At 43.8% G+C, this 13,972-nt stretch overlaps 1 protein-coding gene across 1 annotated transcript in view; it reads left to right on the top strand.

Moving 5' to 3' along the window:
- The first annotated feature begins 800 nt into the window (after window positions 1-800).
- The window catches only part of ctdp1 (CTD (carboxy-terminal domain, RNA polymerase II, polypeptide A) phosphatase, subunit 1), a 62,537-nt gene continuing 49,365 nt past the window's right edge, over window positions 801-13,972 (top strand). Inside the window, exons 1-8 of the mRNA XM_084485185.1 lie at window positions 801-1,289; window positions 2,396-2,479; window positions 3,773-3,848; window positions 4,387-4,515; window positions 4,881-5,031; window positions 8,877-8,967; window positions 10,578-10,735; window positions 11,720-12,877. Coding sequence (XP_084341311.1) covers window positions 991-1,289; window positions 2,396-2,479; window positions 3,773-3,848; window positions 4,387-4,515; window positions 4,881-5,031; window positions 8,877-8,967; window positions 10,578-10,735; window positions 11,720-12,877 — 2,146 coding nt within the window. The 5' untranslated portion in view covers window positions 801-990. The remainder of the gene's footprint in view (window positions 1,290-2,395; window positions 2,480-3,772; window positions 3,849-4,386; window positions 4,516-4,880; window positions 5,032-8,876; window positions 8,968-10,577; window positions 10,736-11,719; window positions 12,878-13,972) is intronic.

The following is a 13,972-nucleotide window of genomic DNA, read 5'->3' as shown; positions in this document are numbered from 1 at the left end:
TTCATGTATTTAACCCTTTTCACTTTCAGGAATTATAAGCATAATTTGGTTGAACATAACATAGGTTTCTCAAGGTTTTCTCCAGGTTTACTTAATCCACAATATTTTGTTCGGAAATCTGCACAATGGTGCAGGCAGGCTATTTCGGCAACTGCACATTAGACCCAGTGTTATGGTTACGTATTTCCATGTGGCAACATGGAAACAAAGCAAAAATAAAAGGCACCCATGAGATCATAAAAGCATATCTCGTTTTATGTTACATCATCTTACATCCGAAAGTCTGCAATGGCTCCCATGGCACTTCTGTGTTTTTTATGTTTTATGGAACATTTTAGATCAATTAGGAATAATACATTTTTTATAAATAATTCTAACGATCATTTTTTTAATGTTTCAATATTTAACATCATAAAAACTACACCAATAAAGTAAATAAACGAAGTGGTGCTTAAAAAATTGGTTAGGTATGGCCCGCTAGAGTTACAGAATATTATAACTTGTCTTTAGAATTTACATAATAATAACATACTACTTTTCCTTTTTGTTTATATCTTTTTTCCCCGTGTGTTAACGCAACACGAGGAACCACCTCAGCAACACCTCAGCCCTCCTCACCGGACTACCGGATGCTGTCAGTTTTGCCAGATAGGGACAGATTTCCCGCCCAATCTGGCAACATTGGCTGCAGCGCGCTTCAGTCAGTGTTGCCAGATTGGGCGGGAACTCAAGCCCAATCTGGCAACACTGGATGCTGTCTGATCCTGTGGCTGCAGCCTTCCTGTTTACGGGCGGGAAGAGCGAACAGAGCGACCGACGCAACGCAAGTGTTTTGTATATCAGCTTATTATTGGCTACGCGTTCGTGCATGGTCATCGGAAAACCCTTTACTTGCAGTTATATGACAGGCGAAGCTGTGCGCAAATCAAATGGTATTTTACCTGCACCATTACTACTATACGTTGACGGGATTGTAAGAGTGCCAAACAGATGGAGGACCCCGCGGATTCTGGCGGCGGCACCGCGGCAGAGGGCCCCGTGGTGCAGGTGGCAGACATCCGCTGGCCCGGAGCTCTGCCTCTGCGTCTGCTAGAGTGGAAAGTCAAACCCGGGTCTCTCGTCAACGTGGACTCGGTGCTGGCCTTGTGTGCCCCGATCTTCTCGGCGGTAGAGAGCGGTCCGAAGCCCCAGAAACATGTCAACAGGGACCCGGAGAAGAAGGTGAAGTCGGACCGCGCCGGAGTGATCAGGGAGCTTTGCTGTCAGCTCGGGCAGGTCATACCCCCTGGGTGAGTTCAACCTAGGCTGTCTAGCCTCTCGCCATCCTTCTCCTCTTGCCCTGTATGGATTAACACAACCCTTACACTTAGAGTTGTTTCCTATAGCCATTGAATAACATGCGTTAGCATGTAGGCTAGCAGCTAGTCTGCTACCTAGCAGAGCGCAGATCTGCTCAGCGTCGGGACTCGGGATGGGTGCAAGCAACACACCGGCGGGCTCACAACTTTTCCAGAGTTTATTTGGCGGTTTAAAAAACGTTGTTATTTGCTATAGACAGACTAAGATGCATACTGGGACGAATTGCTATAATGAGTACTATGTTGTAACTCTGCGGTCTTAGTTGACTGTCTAAAGTAGTGCGAGCAGTGCGAGTCACTCACCAGGCAGGTAGACCGTCCCGCGTCGTAACGCTGCCCGGTGTTACTGCTCCCCCGTGTTACTGCTCCCCCGTCCTCAAGAAATACACTTTCAGTCAATATCGCTTCCAGAGAATAAAATGAATAAGGTTTAAAAATGCATTATCATGTTATAACGTCTGGTGGTTGTTTTCTCATCGGTACACTATAAGAACAACACAGGCTAACACCGCTGACATGCGTACCGCTGACAGGCCATAGTGCACAGAGGGCGTTTGTTTACTCTTGATGTGTACCAACGTGCTTTCTCTGGAAGTATAGTACCACATTGTTACACCTGGGTTAACTAGAGCAAAACTACTATTTGGTTAAAATCCGGTTAATTGGTTTTCTCATTTCCTATTGTCAACATTAGGGGGTGTATTCGAGCTGCTCTTTATAGACACAAAACACCTGCTGCTCAGAAACAGGAACAGCATAGTTGTACATCTCCAGAGGAATTATCCTTGTTAACAGTTCAGTTAACTTATATTGGCATTGGCAAATTTGTTAAATTCCTTTTGTGTTTTGTATCGCTCTAAACCAAGTCTACCGGCATGTTTTGTTACAACTCTGAACTTCAATGCCCTTCATCTGATAATTTCTTCTGTTTGATGTTTCATATCATATATTTTCTGTGTGACACATTTCAGACACGTAAGTCAAACTTACCTGACGCGGTGTAAAATCTGTTTACTCACTTGTATTTTCAATAACAGGGGTGTCATCGTCCGAATTGAAGAATGCAGCCACCCTACAGTGATGAAAGGACTTTGTGCTGAATGTGGACAGGATTTGACACAGTAAGGAAACCTTTTATGTAATAACGCTTTAAGGGTGTGATGCTACTTCCACAAACTTCATCATATTCAATCTCTAGAGCAAAGTGTACAAATCAATGAATGTATTTTATTGTAACCAAAACCTTCACTTTGCTAAACCATTAAACTCATGGGTTTTAGTTTTCTGTCTTAATCAATAAGATCATAAGAAGATGCATCCATTTTACCTTTTGAACAAAATGGATGCAATGCGTTTCATAGTGCAGGCTAAAGCTGATTTCATGTACATTATGACAGCTGCCAGTGACTTTAAAATGCCATCATTCCCCATATGCCTATTGAGTGGAGAGAACCACATCCCATATGGATTGCAGATGTTTTGATAATACCCAGCAGTCAACGACATCTTCATCTTAATTTATATCAATATAAATGGCATATATGAGACTATAATATTAAGAGGAAAGGTAAGCTTATCTTGAGTTTCATTTGATTAAAAAGTTGAAAACACTTTCCCTGGTCTAATAGGGCTGGGGAATATGGAAAGATATGGCGGCATCATGACACTCATGGGAAGCTAGACAGAATATTCTACATAGAAGTAGTGCCTATGAATAAAAAATATGATTCTGAATGGGGTTAAAACCTTGAATCATGTGGTCATTTAAAGTTAACCAAATTTATACTCCTTACAATTTAAATAGTTATAATTATCTTTACTACTATACAATACCACTCAGAGACAATAACCAATCATTTACAAAATAGCCCTACATTTACACTAACTAAAATTGTGCGTACTCTATATCATTAAAGCCAGCAGGTGGCACCAGAGATTTTGCATCGAAGTAGGACACCTCATACCATTTTCTTCATTGGCTCTAAGTCATTTGGAAAACAATTTGACATGGCAGGCTGCTTGTACAGTATATGAAGTGATCACACATTTCTCTCTGATGCATTTGTTTACAACAGTCTGTTGGACAACTGCATAAGCAGAGGTGTATGAATCCACTGCTGTGGATAATTGACCAGAAGTGCCATAGTGACTGATGCCAGTTAGTAACAGAATCAACAAGCTTCTGTTTAATGGATAATATTGGAATTGACAAAAGCATAAAGTCCCAATCTCAAGCTAAAAAACGGTATTGAGATTTTCAGTGTCAGTAGATGTTTTTAGATATATTTATACCCCTGTATTAGGAAATATTTTCTTGTTGACAATCACAGATTCTAGATGCGTTTAAAGATAATTTACATCTTAAGATTGCTTCACACTCAATCCATTTTTTTACGATGTTATCCTCCACTCAGGCTCCAGGGCACTAATGGGATCACGGCAACGGTCTCCATGGTGCACATCGTGCCTGAGTTGATGGTCAGCTCAGAGGTAAGCCACGTCTCTGAAGGGAACATTGTTGTCCGTTGACATGACCCTTGTGACGTGTTTAACGCAAACTAATAGCCCTTGGAGAACAATTTCTGTGCCCAACCGCTTGGAAACCTTGAAATAAATAATAACAACCTTTATTTTACCAGGTTAGTTTCATTGAGACATAAAATCTCTTTTTCAAGAGAGACCTGAAATGCCATCGTGGATGCCATCGTTGGCATCCACTTTTCTGTGTGCATTGTGGTGGTTGGATCTTTGGATGTTTTGAATACCCTCCATGGGCATGAATGATAAATGGTATTTTAATCTGGACTAAATATTTCGACACCAAATACAATTTTATAATACAAGAGTTCAAATTGTCTGAATGTGAAGAATGGTGTAAGAATGGCTACTTGCCCCTAGATTGTTCTAGACAATGGTGGGAAATCACCATCCATTTATTGCTAACAGTTGACATATTGTAAAGATTCCTCACTTCCATGTCCCCCTCCCTCCATACCTCTCTTCCCCATAAACGCACACCCTGCCGCAGCAAGCAGAACAGCTGGGCCGAGAGGACCAAACGAGGCTGCACCGCAACAAGAAGCTGGTGCTCATGGTGGACCTGGACCAGACACTGATCCACACCACGGAGCAGCACTGCCCACGCATGTCTAACAAGGTACTTTAATGCAAGCCGTGCTCCCGCTGCCAGCGCAGCCAGAGTGCACTCGAAACAGCCGTCCCCGGCACCTCTGTGTACAACGTACCAGCCATAAGCCTGTACGCATGCACACGTTGGATGCTGTGTATAGTTTTGTGTGCCTTAGTCGTTGTCTTTGTTTTCAGTTCAGGGATGGTGGTTCACACAATCATTTTATTTACGATACCACTTTCAAGAGGCAGAGAAAGTTCTCACTTCTCTTCTTTTCAACTACTGAAACCCAAGCCAATATCTAAATCGGGCTGGAAACCATAAGTCAAACTTTAATCTCTCTTCTTTATATGATCAGGGTAAGTGGACTCCTTTTGTTTTCTTTCCTTCAGGGGATCTTCCACTTCCAGCTGGGGCGAGGCGACCCCATGCTCCACACACGGCTGCGTCCGCACTGCAAGGAGTTCCTGGAGAAGATGGCCAAGCTGTATGAGCTGCATGTGTTCACGTTCGGAAGCCGTCCCTATGCACATACTATCGCAGGTATTGCACTAATCCTACATTTTAAGGTCTATTTTTTATTATTTTTTTCTAAAATGTACTGGAACATGACATTTCCTGTATAAACTTTCTAATGGTGGCATACAAGAGGCAAATCATGTTTTGGTCTACTGGCTACATTCGAGCAAAATGCTTTCCCAAAGCTTAAAACATTCTTGCACCTCGCAACCTGGCCAGCTGCTGTTTTATTACCACCTATACACCAGCAGTGGATTTATGTCTGACTCCTCTTTGAAGCAGGTTAAAACCGGCAGAGACACTTGGTTGTTGTTGTAGTGCTCATTTCAGAACACAGGAGGGCAGAATTTGTAATTTTTTCCCATTCTGAAGTGCATTTTATTCCCCAGATATCATGTTCCCCTAGCATGTTCTCCAACATGGTAGGTACTACACTTGCAATTGCTAGTGAATTGACAACCAAACATAGACATGTATCCTACCTTTTGTCAATCCCTTGAATTAAAAAATATAGTGGGACTATCGACTCACCCAGTGGATGGAAAGAGACTGAAGAGGAAGAAAGAATAGGCCTGAGTGTACTCTGACAACAAACCCTTCAGCATACATGAGGGAGTCTCTGCTCCCTAGTGCAGGGACGGCTCTGCCTCTCATGGTGGAAGTCTTTTGGAAGTATTGCAGTCGAGAAAGCACTTTTGGAGTTTGGTTCTGCGGGCAACCAAGGTCAGTGCTCATCTGATTGGTTGTGCCTGCGCAGCCGCCAGGGTTACTTTGAGGATGACCTCTTCCAGGTCAACAATGTGATCTTCCTCCCTTCACCACACTCCTCCGCACCCTGTTGCACCGACGACTAGTAGCTGCTCTAATCCTATTCAAGTCTCTCTAATACTTGCCTAGCATGCTGCTCACAGCTGCGGCCCAGCATATATCCAGGACATGGTCAAGCCGTCCACCCCAGCTTGTCCACTGCACTCTGAGACTGACAGACGGCTTGCTACTCCCTCACTATGTGGGGACCCCCGTTGCCGTTCAACCACCGTTCATCTCCATTGTTTACTGTCCTGTCTCCGCAACGAGCTCCCAACTGTCATCAGCACAGCTGAAATCTACCTAATCAATGGTCAGATACTGATCTTGTTACAACGATAATAGCTACATGGTCATATATCTATAAGATATATAATATCTTTTTAATATTTAATTAGTTCAATATTAAACCAATGCATTTCAATCGGGAGATTATTTTTGACTTCAGAAGGGAGGGCGGAAGGAACATTAATATACACAATGTATGCAGTGCACTGTTCACGTTGCTAACGGCTCCAAACCAGTCAACGACATAAAGTGCGGCAACTGAGCTGCCGTCAATTGTGTTGTTTTTGTCGTAAACTAGGGTCCACTGGCTAGGAAATAGACAGATATTCCAAGTCCTTCAAAAGGCACCTTGGAATATCTTTCTATTTTCCGCAGTTTAGACTTATAAGTTACTAATAAGTTACTTTTGTATTGAACTTGACTCGTTTTTTAAATCGCTGTCTGGTGGCTTGTTACGACACTCTGAGAGCTGCGCATGGACGGATTTTGTAGTGCGCCTTTAACTTATTTGTGAAAGCAAAAAACCGAAGCCCTAAAGGAAGTGATGCAATAGGTAGAGACGAGGACATTAACAAGTGAGCTATAGACCTTGGATCTCTTTTATATCAAAGAGGGTCTCAAAGGTCACATACGATTATCTTGGGTGCTCCAGCCCTACAGGAAAGGCTCACACAGCATCATCAAATGCTCCATTGAAACGCATTGGCAACAAGCCGTTGCTAGAAATTAATCTATATTAGTTGACAAGAGATGGAATCTTGTCCATTACAACTTCATCCAGGTTGCATCTTGGGATTTCTCTGTGAAAATTGTGGGTTAGGGTTGGCTTTTTTCCAGAGACCCACAAGGTAGTAAAGTTTCAGGGTAGTAGGACCTTCCTATCTCAAAAACTTTCTATCACATTCTGATCCACTAGGTCTTGCATGCAACACTTCTGAGAGGCTTTGTTAAAAAAAACAGTCCATTTTAGTTGTCGTTTTCGGGACCCTGGGAAATGTGTGTATACATTTTGGCATCTCTAGCTATCTCGAAAAGGCAGGAAAAGGGGCCTGACCTCCATCATTAAGGTAAATGTGCATAAGACAGGTTCGTTTCTAGTCCCCATTTTTGGTGGGATGGAGGTGTAAATTTGTTCCTTAAGGTGTGTAGATACAGCTGGCCTGTTTTTGAAGTCTGGGGTCAAAAGGTCAAAAGGAGTGGGCACCACGGCCCTTATGAGATAACAAAAATGTGAATTTCTTTCATAACTTTTTGTCGTTATTAAAGAGAGGCCTGATTCTCAGATATGCATGTTGGATGGCTAGGGTGTAGGTCTGGAAAGAACTTCAGGCCAAAATCTTGCAAGTGAGCCGCTGGGTGAGGTGCAACGAGATGGAGCACTTGCTGAGTAATTTCTTGTAGGGCTGGATACCCCAAGTTGATAATCGTATGCGTCCTTTGAGACCCCCATTGATATAAAAGAGACCCCAGGTCTATAGCTTACTTGTTACTGTCCTTAACTCAGAAGTTACCTATTGCATCACTTCCTTTAGGGCTTCGGCCTCCTAATTGATCATTGTAGTATGTTTGAATGGCCTCTTTCATAGATATGACACCACCACCACTGGAGCGTGGCAACAATTCTCCATATCCATATGGGGAGGGGGGGGGGGGGGTGCTGCTTGTGGACAGTAGGGGTACACTAGACATAAATAGGAAGCTTGCAATGAGCATTTCAATCACCAGAAATAGTCAATACACACTCAGGGGGAGGAATGACCTCTCACACATGATAACTTAATTCATTATTTCAAAGAACCCTGCCTCGTTAAATCAATGAGCTTGATGTTTTGCTTTCACGAATAGGTTATGTGTCACTACCAAATATGTCTGTGTGCATCTCTCAGAGTGACGTAACAAGAAACAAGACTGTGATTAAAAAGAACGAGTCAGGTTGATTACAAAAGTAACTTATTAATTACAAGTCTAAACTGAAAAAAATTTAAAAGATATGGGGGGCGGTCGATTGCAAACACCATAGCAACTATGACAGTTACGTGACGTGGACGCAGGCCCATTGAAAAGAATAGACACGTAGGCGTGTCACATGTTTAGAGCCATTATTGTCCAAAACGGACTGTGAGGAGAATACTTCCTGGTTTCACGTCCTCTGTTAGCCAATGGGATAAATGCTCAAAATGTCTTTATGTGAAGCCATCTGGTTAATACTGCGCTTTCCCTAGGCGTCAGATATGGCCGTGGAGGGATTACATTGTAATGAGTTGAAAACCCCCTGCGTCGAATTAAGATGCACAAGGTCACCCTTTGCGTCAGCCGGTAATGCCAAAAGCCCCTGACCAAGCGTCGGTTTTTGATGAACTCTGAGTGAGACTGTGTTGAATGGGCCTATAGAAGGTTGTTTTGGGAAGAAGCGTCAGCTAAATAAATACAATGCAATGAATTATTGCATTGATTGTCTTTGTGACATTAAATGCTGCGAGTTGTAGCCTCTCTTGAAGAGATAATAAGACTATCATGTGAGTCAAAATGGGAGGCTGCAGAAGTGAAGGTTAACCCCCAAACCAAGGTCCACAAATATAATAAAATGGCACATCTAGCTAAAAGACTCCATTGGAGAGATGGTATTAAAATAAATATAAGGGAAGGTCATTATGCAAATGTTGTCTCTGGTCTCTCATGAAGGGATTTCTGCGTTGATTTTCTAACTTTTATGTTCAGAGCGTGTGTGTGATACATTTTTTGTGTGTGTGATTGTTTTGTTTTTATTCCTGAAGGTTTTTTGGACCCTGAAAAGAAACTCTTCTCTCACCGCATCCTCTCCAGGGACGAATGCATCGATCCTTTCTCCAAAACGGGGAATCTAAGGTTTTAATCTTTATATTCTCTATAAAATGTATGTCTTAATCGATTAATTGCAATCTTCTCAAACTCAAAGCTGATGCTTGGAATAAGAAGGTTAAAACTGATTTAACTGATGGTAGATGGAGCTACTTGAAAATAAATTATCACAATATGTCAAAGGTGCTTTAGGTAAGATTTAAGAGCCATAATTTGAGAGTGATTGGCTTGAAATGCCATAGCCATCAGTCAGTTAGAGAGAAATACCATGTGACCATCAGTGCTGGTTGACTGTGTCTGTCCCTTTATGTATGCGCCTAATTCGATTTTAGATGGCTGATTCCTGATCATCTCTTCCTGAATGTTTTTGTTAACCCATCTTGCCTGTCAATCACATTGAATGCAATTCTTTTCAGTGTTGAAGAAACATATGGTGGGAGGGACGTTTTTGGGGTATTTTTTTCAAAATCTTCTTAACCCTTTACTGCTGTCTCTTTTTCCAACTGAAGTCTTACCCGAAGCAGTTTCACTTTGGTTTTTAGGCAAATACAGATCCACACATCTTTTAATTCCTTTGAAACGGGCTCAGTGCTTCCCCACAATCCTGATATAAAAGGTATTACTATACTATGGAAGATAAATACGGTAATTTTGCAATAATATAATAAATCTTTCTCAATTATTACAATTATTGAGGTTTTTCATGTGATTTTCATTGGCGTTCTAGGAACAAAACGTTAATAAATCATAAATTGTGCATTAAAAGAGCTATTAACGGTTTAATTAGCAAACTTGGGTAATGCCAAATCTTTTAGTCTTTTTGCCTCCTGTGACCATGTGTGGGCTTATTACTGCGTTGTCCATATGCCATTACATTAAAGACTGCAGGTCTCACGTGTTACGATTGTAAGTATAGGCCTATGGTGACGTTTTTATTGGAGTTATAACCCATTAAACTATTATTAGAAAGACGTTAAAAGACCTGCCGCTGCGACACAGAAGCTGTAGACTGAATTCCCTCCTCAATCAATTCCTTCGTTTTTATTTCCAATAAAGCTCACCAATGATATTCAGTGTGACAACTCCAGCTCATGCATCTCTCGCTCATCTTCCATTAAAGCGATGGAATAGCCAGTAAGTTTCACAGGAGCAGAAGGAATTAGCGATGGGTCCAGTGAGGATATCGATAACAAGGAGTGTGTGAACAAATAGAACAAGTGATTCCCATACTTTGAGAGTGAGATACAGGCTGGTTATTGCATCCTATAACTAAGATAAATGAAACAAACATTCATGGTCTCTGTGACTGAGCATAACGATATTGTCAGTTTTCGAGTCACCTGATTGACTCCTGCCGTCGGCAAATGTCAAGTTTATTAGCCAATCACAGATCATGTGTTTAAGGGCTATATTGGCAGTTAATGATCGGTAAGTGATAGACCAGTGCATCAATGTAGGCCAGTATGTAGAGGTAGGCAGAGGCCTCGTATAGAGTGAGGGATTTATAATGGTACCGTTGAAACCAATGGTAGTTTCATACCGAGTCTCTTGCATTCCACACCCACTGCCCTGAAACCAAACCAGATTGGTTATTTGTGTGTTGACGTGTTTATTTCTGAACGCGTTGTGTTTGGCAGGAACCTCTTCCCGTGCGGGGACTCCATGGTGTGCATCATCGACGACCGCGAGGACGTGTGGAAGTTTGCACCCAACCTTATCACTGTGAAGAAGTACATCTACTTCCAAGGCACCGGCGACATCAACGCCCCCCCAGGCTCCCGGGAAGCCAAGAAGGGTACATTGCAGTTGAATAGTGACGGCAGGCCACTGAATCAATGATTCAATAATAATGATAATGAGTTGATTTGATTTTTGAAATGGTGTATTATGTTGGATAATTGTGTATCACATGACAGGAAAAAAATGTTCCTCCTTGCAACGAGTTGCAAAATTTATTCATTTTCCGTTATATAATGTATTCTACATTCCTAAGCTCTGTGAGAATATCCAGCTCTTCTTGTTTCATGACTCTTGGAGTAGTGCCACATTGCCTCTGACACAAAGGGAGTGCAGAGGAGGTTGATAAAGAGAGGCGGTATTTGATGGCCAGCCAATCACTTGAGTGCGGCCCAATAATCTGTCATAATCGCCACCACATTCATGTTAGTAACCTGTGTCCTGACAACTTGTGTAATGAGCCTTGATGCCTGTAATCCTGCCAAACCTAGTTCAGTATCCTACTCAGAGGGGACCTATTGCAAGGGTCATCCTGACCACACCCTGAATGTCTTTCTGGGCTCAGAGCTTGTTAATCGGCTGCTTACAAGGGAAATCCACTTGGAGACGCTATAATATAGATCCCTTGATTGTAAGGGCAGTAATTCCCTGTCCCTAACAATCCTCAATCTTATTGGTCTAGTCAATGTTTCTCATAAGGGGAAGCCTCGTTTCAAAGGAGCTCCAGCCCATCGATTTAAAAAAAAGATGTTGAGGAAAGAAAGTGAGCAAGGTTGGGTGCAGGTTTAAGTAGTTGGCAGAGATAAGGTGTAGGCAATGTCATGAACTTCCAAAATCCTCAGTTATAAGCGCTTTCTTAGGCCCAATATGCTGTAATTAAGTACGTTGGCCTTGCCATTGCTAATCCTGAGCTGTAGAGCCTTTCAAACTGCAGCGTTCTTGCCTAAAGGTAAAGGCAAGATTTCCATTTGCCCACGCGCACTGTCCACCCTAACTGCCTGCAGGTGACATGATTCTAAAGCTGATGTGTCTCATTCCCCAGCGAGTCGGCCTGCGGAGAGCACTGAATCCACGGGGACATCGGGAACTGAGGAACACAACAATGGCATCAAAAGAAGAGGGAGGGAGACCAACGCCAACAATGGTGGCAAGGAGGAGCCCAACGCACTTTCATCCACTCAGGTAACGCCAGCAGAAACCCAAAGGACACACGCCACCGGGGAGGGGAAGGACAAAGCGGAGCAGGACCCGGACCCAGAATGGCAGGGGGAGGCTAGGTTGACACAGGCGGATGATCCAAGGAAGCGGACGGATCTCGGAGCCCAGGAGGCAAGCGCCAGGACACCGGGCTCGGTAGAGGCGGACGGCTTAGAGCAGCCTTCCCCAGCGGAGGCCCCTGCAGACAACAACCTGGACTTTGACCTGTCCAGTGACAGTGACAGTGAGTCTGTCACAGAGAAGCCCCCAAACGTGGTAGTGGATAGGGTAGCCGGCGGCGACCCCAAGACGAGTCCGTTGGGGGTCTGCGATCAGCAGGATGCTGGCCCCACGCAGAACCCCGAGTGTGGGGATGGGGCGGAGGGAGACTGGGGTAAAGAGAGGGTGGAAGGAGAGGGCGGTAAAGGTAAGGTTGAAGTAGTCGCCGCCACAGCAGAAGAAAGTAAAGAGGCGGAAGCAGTGGGGAATAGTGCGACCCAGGCGTTGGATCCTCCTCCAGTGGGAGCAGTCCCCCCGGGCCCCGAGGACCTAGGCAACGGCTGCTCAGACAAGAGGGAGCCAGAGACTGAGTCCCAGAACAGCGAGCTCTCCGGGGTCACCGCTGGAGAGGAGCTGCTGGAGCAGAGCATGGAGGAGGAAGAGGAGGAGGAGGAGGAGGAGGACCCCGACCAGGACGACCACCTCATCTACCTGGAGGAGGTGCTGCAGAGGATCCACGCCGAGTACTACGCCCGCTACGAGGTCTACCAGCGGAAGGAGGCCCCAGAGATGCCCGACATCAGGCTGATTGTGCCGGAGTTGAAGGGCAAGGTGCTTGAGGGGGCCACCATCGTGTTCAGCGGCCTCTACCCCACCAACTACCCCATGGAGAAGACCCGCGAGTACTACCACGCCAAGGGGCTGGGGGCCAAGATCGGCCGGGGCCTGGTGCTCAACGCCGAGGACCCCTGTCGGACCACGCATCTCATCGCAGCCAGAGCCGGTATGTTGAAAACAACTGCTAGTTATCTTCTGTGCCGACGGGATTTGAATAAATTCTTGTGTGTTTGATGACCATTAACAAAAGTTGTTAAGAACACATCGCTTCATTAAAAGTTTATTTAAAAAGACTGTTTTCCAAGTCTGTGCCTTTCCATGTTTCCAGGAAGTCCACACAAGTCGATTACCGGCTACCATAAATAATACAATAGAGGCGCCAACAAATTTAACTTAACAATCTCCCCTCTTAATACTTGGCTGTTTTAAACGGTTACGGTAGCCTGTAATCGACTTGTGTGAAAACATGGACCTACCGGTAAGGCACAAACTTCCGCTATGCTAACTAAGTTGTTGATGCTTCGTTTTATGTGTAGGGACCCTAATCATGCTACTGCAGAGGTTTGGTGTTATTTCGAGCAATATTAGTGGTTAAAAAATGCTGATTTGGAAGTGTTCGCTGGGGCATTCGCCCTAGCCAATAACATGGAAGCCATTTGGGCTGTTACATTGCACCGGGCAACAAACTCTATACTCAATTATCAACGAAAAAGTGTCTGGAGGGCTTATATGATGTGTTTACATGCCAAAACAAAGACCCCTGGGTTTAATTTTTGCCGGAAATACACTTCAAGCAGGGATTGTAATAACATTCCTTACAATTCAATAGTGAATTGGGCTAGCTAAAATACATATTTTCATGCAAATTAAGTCGGGAGGAAGTTCATGATCTTCATCCACAGAGGTGACGTGAGAAATGTAGAGAAAAGATTGGAGGGAGATGATTTGACCTCCACTAAGGAGAGCCTCTGATTCGCTCTCATGAATAGTTGAGTGAAACGTGCATTTACCTTCTTCTCTTCATTATCTAAAGCAATCAAATCTCCTCCTGATGCGGCAGTACTAACTATGAGAATCAGATAACCCATGGCAAAGACCACCGTGCTGGGGCCGACGGATGTTCACGCATGAGTGGCTTAATTTAAGGCAACCTAATTACTCTGTTTACAGTCAAAGTTGGCACAACAGCAGTGAGTGTCTGTTTACCTCCTCGCTCTGCTGCAGCCATCTGAATTGGAACGAATGGGACATAAGTATGCAG

This window comes from Micromesistius poutassou, assembly GCF_964030765.1.
Source record: "Micromesistius poutassou genome assembly, chromosome: 20".
NCBI lineage: Eukaryota > Metazoa > Chordata > Actinopteri > Gadiformes > Gadidae > Micromesistius > Micromesistius poutassou.
Note: the sequence above shows the minus strand (reverse complement) of the source record. Positions and strands in the feature narration are given on the sequence as shown.